The following is a 12,092-nucleotide window of genomic DNA, read 5'->3' as shown; positions in this document are numbered from 1 at the left end:
AAAAAAAAGAAAATTGGGGAAAAAAGTTTTAATGAGCTATGGGGATTTGATGGGCCGTCATAAGAACAGCCCTGTTCTAATCTCCATAGAGAACTATTTCGCCACGCTGGCGAATTGCACCTGTCAGCATTTATAGATGCGTACACCTGAAAAGTGTCAGCCGTATATTTGCAAATTATAATTATCATTTCCCCTTGCATCTCCTGCCCTGTTTTTTTTTCTTTTTCTTTTAGAGAAGTCCTGCCCTGCTCATATCCATCGCAAGAGGAACATAAGTTCAAATCTAGCGAAAGAGAATTTGCAGGTCATTTAAGGCCTACACCATTTTGATTTTAAAATAGTGTTAATGCTTCATTAAGCTTTTGTTGCTGTGTGTGTTTGTAAGACTTATGTGGCAGCAAAGGAGCCCATTAAAAAAAAAACAACAGTTGCAGGTTTTCGTTTCCGAGAGGGGTGGGTCCATCATATAACTGAGCTCAACAGGAACTTGTCTTTCCATTTAAGTATTTCCTGGGTCTTGAAAATAATTTAGCAGGAGAGATTATTAAAAAAAATACAGAGGCATGGGAAGATGTTGTACAAAAGTAATCATTCTGAAAGTGCGCATAAATAAATTTTAGAGTATTTCAGAAGAAACAACCTCAGAAAAGCAGTTCTCCCAACCGTATCTTATATAAACAGATATTTTAAAAAAAAACATTCTGGAAGATTCTAGCACAGCTTTCTCCAACCCAGTGCTCTCCAGATGCTTGGGACTACAACTCCTATCATCCCTGATCACTGGCTGTGCTGATGCAAGCTGAAGCGCAACACATCTGGAAGGCACATCTGGACAGTGGGGATACTGCAGGTGTGTTTTCCAGTGACTCCCATTGACTTCTGTGGCAGGAAGCAAAAAGGCTGCGATGCGGAACATGGTTCAGAGTGGGCAGAACCAGAACCAGGCTTCTGGCCCTGGCACAGGGGGGTCAACACCAGTGCCAGATCCAGGTTTTGGAGGGCCTTGGGCAAGACACCCTCAATAACACCCCCCCCCAGTGAGTCTACTTTCTCACCGCCATTGTCACCAGCCGCCCTTCCTCCTCCTCCTCTTCCTCATTGCGGCTCCCGCTTGCTTGCTTGGCAGGCAGGGAGCCAGGGAGCCAGGAGGCCGCGGCATCTCCTGCTCCCCCTTCTCGCCACCGCCGTCGTCTGGGCCAGAGCAACAGGTGGATGAACAAGCCAGCTGCAGTGGTGAAGAGGAGGAGCGACTCCAGGGGGCCCTTGCCAGGGGGCCCCTGCTGGCATGTGGGCTCTTGGCAAATGCCCAGCCACGCCTGCCCTTGATGTCAGCCCTGTCAGCAGCTAATATCCCTTTAAATACCAGGTCAAATAATGTTAAAACGGTGCCAGGGCTGGCTCCAGATTTTGGAGGCCCCTTGGGCAAGGCACCCTCCACAGGCCCTCCCTCGGTGGGTTGACCTTCTCACCGCCATGCTTGCTGGGCAGGCAGAGAGCCAGGGGGCAAGCAGGCCGCGGCATCTGCTGCTCCTCCCTCTCACCACCTCCGCTGCCTGGGCCGGAGCAGGAGGCCCGGGAACACGCTGGTGGCAACGGGAAGAGGAGGAGCCACTCCGGGGGCTCTGGTCATCGGGCTCCGCAAACACAGTCAACTCCTGCAGACTGGGTCGGGCTCCACAGGGGGAAATGGACCAAAGTCCAGGGGGCCGAACCAAGGAAAGGACATGGAGCTGCCCCCCACCAACCCATCCCTCCGACATCTCTAACATGCTTAGCTGGCTAAGGAATGAGAAGGAAGGAAGGATGCTGTGGTGACCAGCGTCAGCCTCAGTGGCCCCCAGCACGCCCATGACAGCCCACGTGCTGAGCCTGGGCCTGTTTACCTCTGTTCACCTATAGCTTTCTGGGTTTTCATTTGGGGCCCCCAAACCTTAGCCCCAAGTTCCAACCCCAGTTGCACCACTGCCTGTGATCTGTGACATGACATTCTCCCACTGAAACCCCCAGGCTACAGGAAGGATGTCCTTTTTTATACGAATGGCCTCTCGAGGTACATGACATCACGCACGTAACATCATTAGCACACACGGGGCATCGATTAGGCGTCTCCGAGGCACGCGGCACACAATAATTAAGTAATAAAAGTCACGGCGGGAGCAAATGAAGCCGGGGGCGGGGGGTGAGTGGACAGGAAGAGCGCCTGCAGCCTCTGGTGTCCGTTTTTAAGGCAGATCGATTGCAAAGATGAATTCCAGAATCCATATCAGGGCAATGCCTTGCTCAGGCCAAGCAAAAGGTCAGGAAATCGTGTGCAAGCTTTTGGGTTCTCCAGATCTCTTCATCAGGGTAGGTGAGAACAGTGGTATAGTGGAACTAGGGCTCACAGGAATGCAGTGCCAGCACTGTTTTTGTATTGGTAGGGATGCTGACCTTATCTGCCAACCGCCTTAGACTTTCCTGTTCTCTCTGTGTAGCTGCAATCCTCACAGTAGCTGGGGGAGGGGAGAGGGAATGGATTTTTCCAGCAACAACGGGAATTTGTAAAATCTGTTCTGTCTGCATTTCGCAGATTGTCAGTTGCCTTTCATTCTGTCACCTGCTCATCGATGGAACTGGATTTTTTCCAGTTTCCCAAATGTGTGCAAATTTGCATTTGCACCAATTCGCACTTGTGAGATTGCACAAATCCCCCCCCAATGGCCAGAGCCCCCCAAAATGCACATTTTCATGCTTCAGCCTTTAGCCTATAGGGGAAATGCACATTTTCAACCAGTTTTTTTAAATGTTGCATATTTTTCTACAACTACATTTGTGTAAAATTGCAGAAAGTTAAAAAAAAAAAAACAGTCTGCAAGTCCACAGAATCTGTGTGACTCGGGAAAAGACAGTCCACTGTGGAATCTGCAGGTTGTGTTCATAGAAATCCAAACTCATTTGATTCTGTTGTGGATTTCCCCGACGTCCTTAGTTGGGAGACATCCCTGTTGTCTGGCAAAGTATTTTGGAGTGGCTTGATTTTGAATGGGCAGTTAAGACCCATTTGCTTTAGCAAAGGCCTGCTGCTGGTGGAGGTGAGAACTGCTAGAACTAGCACGTTGATCTGGAGCAATGCAGCTGCCTGCATTTTGGGACTTTCCTGGGGGGTGTGGCTAGGGGGACTATCAAGAAGAGTGCCTGCACTTCAAAACTGACCCCTGCACCAGTGACTGGTAAAGAAAGCAGGGGGAGGGGAGGAAAAATGCTGGCTGATGCTGAAGGCTGAAAAAAGGACCATTAGCTCATAGCGTGGCCATTTCTGCATCACCCCCCAAAAAATATGCATCACCGAAAGAGGGAGAAAGAGGGCAAAAGAGGGTACAGATTTGCATAAAATGTGCATATGCTAATGCATGTAGACACAGTATATTGATGATGACGATAAAAAAGATTTTTAACCTGCATTTCGGGGGCACTGCCCTGACAAGGCAGCTTACTGCAGGTTTCAACCACATAGACACCGTTTAATTAATTAAAAATGAATTCATACATAAAAAACAAAAAACCCCGGAGGTGCACACCCCTAAGGTCCCCTTCACATGCATAGCAAGTTTCAAGAGTCAAGGTCTCACATGATGACACTGACGGACAGACAGACAAACAGGTGCACATCCTCTTTTATTGGGACAGATGATTCTGATTAGTTTTGTGACACCTTTTCCTTCTCAATCTTTCTCAGGCCTTCCACTCCTTTCTTTGAGCTGCTACAGCACAAATACAAAGAGATCTGGATGGATCAACAGAGAGCAGTCATTAAAGCTGAGAAGGCGGAAAAAAAGGAAAAGGTAATCAGATCTTAGTTTAAATGATGTGCGGGTGGCTGCCCCTTTTTGAGAGACCTCACAGGTCACAGGCATGCCGTGGTAATTCTCCAACCCATGTGGACTCATGCAGAGACAAGGCAAGCAGCCTCCTCCGAGGGTGGGTATGCATTTCTGCTGCAGCTTTTCGCTGAGAGCTGAATAATCCCATGCTGAGACAGCAGGGCTAGAATGAATGGGTGCAAGTTGCAAGGAAGCAGATCTCAGCAAACTATTGGAAGATATTTCCTAATGGTATGAGCTGTTTGATGGTGAGCAAACTGCCTTTGGAGGTGGTGAGCTCTCCTTCCCTGGACAGCCACTGGGCAGGGATGCTGTCATTAGCAAGATGCCTGCACTGAGCAGAGTGTTGGACTGGATGGCCTCTAAGGTACCTTCCATTATGATTTTGTAAAATTTAAATATGATTTTTTTTGTTTGTTTCTTTATACTTTTCTAATCAGTCCAACCATGCATGTTATTTGGGCAGATTACAAACAGTTCACAAACTAAAATGCCAAAGAACAGCTAAAACTTTAAAATACAATGCAAATATTTAAAATAATAAAATGCAATAAAATGCAAGGCGATAAACAGCACAGGAATCCCTGAAACAGCCATATGGATCTAGAACTAGGTCACTAAAAATGCCTGGGAGAAAAGAAAGGTCTTTGCCCGGCACCGCCAAAAAGATAACAATGAAGGTGCCAGGTGAACCGCTTGTCAGGGTGGAAACTGAGCCAATAGAGCCCCAGAGCAGTTCTGATTCTGAGGAGGAACAGCAATCCGTGGGAGAGGAGCTCGCTCATCTCTCACAGGCACAGCAGCTGGCAGAGATTCCTCCTGCCAGCATTCCTGGGATAGATAGTGACCCTGGCAGTGAGAGAGCGCTGGAGGGGGGCTTGCTGGATGCTCGGCACAGACGCAGGGAGCAACGACAGATGGAGGGCGCTGAAAGGAGGCGTAGCGCTCGCTTGGCGCGCAAACAACGGTCACGTCCCGAGGACCCAAGGGAAAGAGGGAGGATCTCTCCCTAGCCCATATGTTCAGGGTCTTCCTGTGATTCTCCTTCAAACGGGGACCAACTGCCTTACCTGTAGCTTAGGCTACTCTGCTATCTTTCCCCAGTGCTGTTCCTTGCTTTGGCGCTAGCAACTAGTATTCTGAAAGAGCCATAAATAGGGATGGCGGAGAATTTCTCCCTGAAACTTTGGGGGGCCGAGCACCAATGTGTTCAGCCCCCCGAACAAGTTTCGGGGAGAAATTCTCCGCACTCCCCCGCACCCCGCACCCGCCCCGGGACAGGACTTACCTTTGCTGAATGTCCCTCCCGGCGGCGGGTCCGGCCGGCAGTTCAGCGGGTCTTCGTCCGGGGCGGGAGCGGCAGCCGGTCTTTCAACCAGCTGCCGCCCCCGCCATTCCAATAAAAGAAAAAAAAAATGCCCCCGTGATAGGCTATGTGACGATTAACGTAGCCTATCACGGCTAGATCTGCAAAGTCAGCTGTGATAGGCTACGTAAATCGTCACGTAGCCTATCACGGGTGACTTTAAAAAAAAAAAGCGCGTACGGACAATGGCGGCCCCCATAGGGAGCCGCCATTCCCGTTCCTTATTTGGTCGCTGTAGTCTATGTAAAGATTTACGTAGACTACGGCGAAAATAAGGGCAACGCTATTTGCGTTGCCCTTATTTTCGCCGTAGTCTACGTAAAGATTTACGTAGACTACAGCGACCAAATAAGGAACACGAATGGCGGCTCCCTATGGGGGCTGCCATTTGCGTACACGCTTTTTTTTTTTTAAGTCACCCGTGATAGGCCACGTGACGATTAACGTAGCCTATCACCGCTGACTTTGCAGATCTAGCCGTGATAGGCTACGTTAATCGTCACGTAGCCTATCACAGGGGCTTTTTTTTTTTTTTAACTTTTGAGTTCGCGGCCAGGCGAGGCGGGAAGCCTCCTCCCCGGCCTGAATTTCGGCCGGGCGAGGCGGGAAGCCTCCCCCCCCGGCCTGAACTTCGCGGGGGGAGCAGCGAAGCGCTTCCCCCCCACCGCGAACAAGCTTCGAGGACAGGTAAGTGACTTTCGTCCACCCCTAGTCATAAAGGAATAAAGTCTTGGAAAGAATTCCTCATCGTCTGTGTCCTGAATTGGCTATTGGTGGGGACTGCAAGAGGCAGCTAGGGCACTCCTGACACCTCTTTGAGAGCATTTATTCTGAAAGTGGGGAGCCACCACTGAGAAGTCCCTCTGTCTTGCAGCCACCTGCCTAGCTTCCTTTGGCAGGGGCACCTGGAAGAGGCTCTCCGAAGATGACCTGGGGGACCAAGCAGTTCCATGTGTGAGGAGACGTTCCTTTAGATACTCTAAGGGTGCAAACCTATTGGGATGCCCATCAGCCTGCAAACACAGCAGCTGATGGGTATCCTATGCAGAGCAGGAGAAGCATTTACCACTCTGAATTTTTGCCAGATGAGGTTTTTCACCTGTCTAACTGGGGCTCTGCTGAGCGGGAGGGTAGGAGGCTGGGAAGGTCAGAGAAGTCTTCATAAGCCAGCTTCCCCAGTCTCTCCCCTCCCCGCTCATGGAACCACCCCCTTTCCCTCCTCTCTGAGGTCGCTTTTGCCAGCGCTGTTCTCTCCACTCCAGCTGTGAGGAGGCAGCAGCAGGGACCTCAGACTCCGGGGTCCAAGGCCGGAGCGCTGTCTCCAACCTCGCATCCAGGAATCCAAAAAATCCTATGGCCCCCCAGACACTATTTAGGAACCATAGGATTGCTCCTTCCACCATTTAGGGCTTTAAAATACAATTACAAATATATTATTATTATTATTATTATTATTATTATTATTATTATTATTATTGTTTTATTTAACAGTTAACATCCGGTTGCTTAATAGGGGCGGGGTGTGTCATAGTTAGTTAGTAACCACCAGCCATCAAGGCCCATTCAAGAAGCATCTGCTAGCTGTCAGAAGTCATCCCGCAGGCATCTGCAGGGAGCTGTAGCCACGTTATCTTACCTTTGCTACCTGTTAGCAAGCAATCGAGTTATAGAAAAGATGGTCTACTTGGCTCAACACAAGCGCATTCCAGCTAGGAAGATCAGAAGCTGCCTTACACGGAGGCAGAGACTTGGTCCATGTCCATCTCATTCAGTGCTGTTGACGCTGGCATGCAGTGGTTCACCAGGGCTTGGGGGCAGGATTCTTTCCTCACCCTACCCGGAGATACCAAGGATTGAGCCTAGGATCTTTTGCGTCCAAAGCACGTGCTCCACCACTGAGCTTCAGCCCACCTTATGCCTCCTCATTTCGTCCATAGAAACGCAGGGGAAAGACGTACGATACCCGGGCAACTTTGCTGCGGAAGTTCCAACCTCCGACGAAGATGGAGCAACTTTGGCAGATGCCCCATTTCCAGAAGGTACGTCTGAGCCACAAACGAAGCGTTTCCTTCCCACGGGGTGGATGGTTCGTTCATGACTAAGCCACCCAAGGAAACATGGGCATCATCCTCTTTGGAGCATGTGGACGAGAGCTTGGCAGAGTCAGAAAAAGAGGGAAAAGAAGGCAGCAATCTGCATAAAAGTTGTATATGTAGAGATGGGAAACTCGAGAGGGAAGGCAAAATGCGCAAAAGACACCAGGAAGGAAAAGATCCCAAACTGCCGCTGAGTGTGATCAATAATCATTGTCCGTTCACAGTGCCAGTCTCTAAAATGCTCTGCTCTGCGTGTTTCGAGACAACGTCTCTTCTTCAGGAGCAATGAATCTCTTGGTCGAGCGTGCTTCTGTTTCTGTTTCTGTAGGAACTAGTCTGTTCTAACAGCCAACAGAGATGCAAATTTTATATGTAGAGATGCAAATTCTTGGGGGAGTCTGGTGGGTCCAATTTCGGTGGGGCTGCGATTCCATTCTGGGTTTCAGTCAGAACCATACAGAACTCTAAAGGGGCTATCCAAGCTGCTGAACCTAATTTGGGGATATGGTTTGGGGACAGGGCATCCAGCTATAAAGTGGAATACTGTGACCAGGAGACCTGTGTGTCTGCCTGTTCAGTCTGCCGTCCAGGTGCTAAGTTCTGATGGGTTATCTTTAAATTGGACTCAGACTGGACCTCCCTTCAAATAAAGGAGCCTTCCCCAACTTGCTGCCCTCCAAATGTTTTGGACTACAACTCTGAGCATTCCTGACTATTGGCCATGCCGGCTGGGGCTGGTGGGAGCTGAAGTTCAAAATGTGTGAAGGGCACCAGATTGGGAAAGACTGAAGCTGAGGATGCCTTTGAACAGAGGATGTCCTCTGCAAAAAGAGGACACCTGGCCACCCTGCAGAAAGCACAATTCTTTGATCAGGGAAGAGTGCAGCGTTCTAACTGCCACTTCCATGTACTCTCCACTTAGGTGCTGCCTTCATCGGCACATACATTTGCATATGTCAGTAATAATTTATCCCAGCTGCCTGTCAGCATAGGACCTGCCATTGCCAGGCATGTCAGCGAAAGAACACGGCCAAGGGCTGTTCGAACAGAGGACGTTTAAGTCGCACAAGGTGGGCTTGAGGGCCCTGGCTTTGTACCCCTCCGACTTTGCCAAGCTCTTCTTGACATACTCCCCTCTGAGAGAAGGTTACAACAGCTGGGATCGTTGAGCTTGGGAAAAAGGAGGGTCAGGGGAGACATGACAGAGGTCTACAGAATTAGGCCTGGTGTGGAGAAGGTGGCGAGGGAGACATTTTTCTCCCTCCCTCATAATACAAGATCCTGGGGTCATCCCATGAAGCTGAGCGGTGGGAGATTCAGGAAAGGGCTTCTTCACACAGTGCAGAGTTAAACTATGGAACTCGCTACCACAGGATGTGGTGATGGCCACCCATTTGGATGGCTTGAGAAGGGGGTTGGACAAATTCCTGGAGGAGAAGGCCATCAGTGGCTACTAGTCCTGATGGCTAGATGCTGCCTCCAGTACCAGAGGCAGCGTGCCTAGGAAACCAGTTGCTGGGGAACATGGGCGGGAGGGTGCTGTTACGCTCATGCCCTGCTTGTGGGTTCCCGGTTGACAGCTTGTTGGCCACTGTGGGAACAGAATGCTAGACTGGATGGACCCTTGGTCTGATCCAGCAGGGCTCTTCTTACGTTCTTACTCCAGAGGAGATGATGTGCAGGCTTCCTTGGGTAGTTTATTCCACTCGTCGCCCTGCTTTCAAACACTTTATTGTGATGCGCGTGGGCCCGTTTTATACGTTCAGCAAAACCAGGCGTTAAAACGTGTCCTGACCTGAGCTGTATCAATTGGAGCTGCAGATGGGTGACAGCATCTTTTCAATCTGCGTGAAAAATGTCAAGTGTTCAGAAAATGAGCGTAAAAACTTCAGAAGAGTTGTGCTAGATCTGCACTGCCCGATAGCCAAAGCACTTGGGGCAGTTTACAAAGATTAAAAACCATCAAAAATACATGATACATAGAATAAAAGAACATTTACATACAAACATATACTGTAAACAGACAGCGCACACAGACACACATATATCTCAACAATTTTAAACAATCAACACTAACAACAATCCAGGACCTAATTAAAACCTCACCACATGCTGCCAAATGCCTGAGAGAAGAGGAAGGTCTTAACCTGGCACAGAAAAGATTTCATTTCATTTCATTCATTTCTTATATTTCTATACTGCCCCATAGCCGAAGCTCTCTGGGCAGTTGCAGTTCACAAAAATTAAAAGCCATTAAAATACATTATGTAAAATATTGCAGAAGATAATAATGTTGGTGCCAGGTGGGCCTCATCACGGAGATTGTTCCAAAATCAGGAGGCCACCACTGACAAGGCCCACTCCCTTGTTGCCACCTTCCGAGCCTCCCGGGGAGGAGGCACCTGGAGGAGGGCCTTAGATGATTCTCTTTGCCCTGGTTGACAACTGCTTTTTAACATCGCCCATTTCTTGTCTCGAACAAGGGCTCCATGTATAGGGTGGCAACTTATGCATTGCCAAAAAAGGAGGACAAAAGAGGGCCCCCAATTTGCAAAAAACATAAAATAAAAATGCATATGCATATGCTAATATATATGTATAGATGCAAATGTAGAGATAATGGGTTGGGCCCAGGACCTGCCTTCCACAAGAGACAGGGGCCTTCTGCAAGGGCAAGGGCTCCCCTCGTGGAAGGTCCCTCCACCCAATTTTGGTGGATTCTCCCTCCCCCCACACACACATCACAGCTCACCCCATTCAGCAGGGTCTCCTGACTCTCTCTGCGGCATTTCCAGGGGGCTGGAGGGGCTGCCGTGGGAAGAGTGGGTGGGGACGTCCACTTCCATTGGCGCAGTTCAGCCAGCATAAATCTGGAGCCAACCCAATTGCTTTAATGTAAGTGGAAATGCAGTGCATCTCCCCATAGTCCGGAGGCAGGTGAGCTGTTCTGCTCACTGTGCTGTCCCAGTGCTAAGTGCTGATGGGCAGCTTCAACTGTCCTCCTTGCTTGGGGCTTCTTCTCCTTTAACCAGGATTGGACTGAAGAGCCCTTCAAGTAGAGGATGCCTTCAAACAGAGGACTCTCCTCTGCCAGCTCTTCACATAGAGGAGTATCCTCTGTAAAGTAGGACACCTGGCCCCACTGGCCTACTCCCATGCACAAGTCTGATACACAAGCAAAGGGCCTTCTCTCCAACCCCTCAAATCAAAAGGCGCTCTGGCAGGGTTCTTGGCTTGAGCACTGATGCTAGCCCATGTTGGCTCTAGGCCAGGGGTGGGCAGCCGGCTTCCCTCGGCCTAATTTTATGTGGTCCTCCACCTAGTCTCGAAAGCCCTCTAAAAGTGACCAGTTCAGACCCCTGCCAGGAGTGACCTGTGCCTCCTCCAGCAGCTTGCTGGATGCTGTGGGGTGTGTGTGGGGCAGGGGGAGAAGGGGTGGTAGAGAGACAGAGAGAGGGGGAGAAGGGTGAGGGAAAGAGAGAGAAGGGGTGGCAAAGAGAAAATGGGATGGGAGCGCAAGAGAAAAGGGGTTGACAAAGGTAAAGAAGCATGATAGAAAAAGAGAGGGAGAAAAGGGGGTGGTAGAAAGAACAAGAGGGGGTGGTGTAAAGAAAGAGAGAAAAGGGTGGCAGAGGGAGAGAAAGGGGGGAGAGAGAGAGAGAGAGGGAGAGAGAAGGAAGGGGTGGCAGAAAGAACAAGAGGGGGTGGTGTAAAGAAAGAGAGAAAAGGGTGGCAGAGAGAGAGAAAGGGGGTTGAGAGAGAGAGAGAGAGAGAGAGAGAAGGAAGGGGTGGCAGAAAGAACAAGAGGGGGTGGTGTAAAGAAAGAGAGAAAAGGGTGGCAGAGAGAGAGAAAGGGGGTTGAGAGAGAGAGAGAGAGGGAGAGAGAGAAGGAAAGGGTGGCAGAAAGAGAAAATAGGATGGGAGAGAGAGAGAAAGGGGGTGACACAGAGAAAGAAGAGGTGATAGAAAGAGAGAGAGAAAAGGGGTGGTAGAAAGAAAGAAAGGGTGGTAGAGAGGTGGTAGAAAGGGGGGCTGATAGAGAGAGACAGAAGTGGTGACAAAAAGAAGGGGCAGAAACAGAGAGAAAGGGGAGTGAGAAGGAGTGGCAGAGAGAAGGCGGTGGGGAAAGGAAGCAAGTGCCCTGCCTGCTTTTGAGCCTGGCCCCACCCATTGCCTGCAGCCCCTGACAAATTACCCCCAAGGGGATCTGTCCGTCAGCAGGAAAGACGTTCCTTGCCCCTGCTCTAGGCTAAAGCTGCCCCATTTTTCCAGTGGCCTACGGCGGCAGCGTGCCAGGCATACCGGCACTTTAAACCTCTCGGTTGTCCTCCTCCGATCTCTCTCCACTTTCTCCATAAGCCAAACTTGGCCATGGCACCATCGTGACAGAGGCCAGAGTGACACCTCCGCGCAAGGCCGGGCAGCCAGAAGAAAACCTCCCCCTGCTAACTGCTTTCGGTGCCTTCCCTTCCTGCCCTCCAGGTCGACGCTCTGCGACATTACACAGTCATTCAGCCACTAAAGGCCAGACAAATTGAATATTTTCGCATGTGGATTTAGAGTTCAGGCCCGGCTGCCCCAGAATAATGGCCCTCGCTATTAAGCAGGCCGTTTGAGTTCCAGGATTTCATGCGCCGTATGGCTTGGTTCTTATTTGAGGATGCCTCTTTGTGGGGAAAGAGCCCCACTTTGTGCCTCCTGGGATGCTCCAGGGCTCTGTTTTGTCCCTGCCAGTTCACTGACCTAAGAGGGGTAGGTGGCCAAGAGAAG

The 12,092-nt window shown here is 50.1% G+C and overlaps 1 protein-coding gene across 1 annotated transcript in view; it reads left to right on the top strand.

Moving 5' to 3' along the window:
- Window positions 1-12,092, top strand: part of CFAP77 (cilia and flagella associated protein 77) — a 51,746-nt gene that overhangs the window by 20,488 nt on the left and 19,166 nt on the right. Inside the window, exons 4-5 of the mRNA XM_084821332.1 lie at window positions 3,716-3,821; window positions 7,164-7,265. Of these exons, the coding sequence (XP_084677458.1) occupies window positions 3,716-3,821; window positions 7,164-7,265 (208 nt within the window). The remainder of the gene's footprint in view (window positions 1-3,715; window positions 3,822-7,163; window positions 7,266-12,092) is intronic.

The sequence above is a fragment of the Heloderma suspectum genome, chromosome 14 (genome assembly GCF_057233095.1).
Source record: "Heloderma suspectum isolate Gila_16-S chromosome 14, 16-S_ref, whole genome shotgun sequence".
Taxonomy (NCBI): Eukaryota; Metazoa; Chordata; class Lepidosauria; order Squamata; family Helodermatidae; genus Heloderma; species Heloderma suspectum.
The sequence above is the reverse complement of the archived record's forward strand: the minus strand, read 5'-3'. Positions and strand labels throughout refer to the sequence as shown.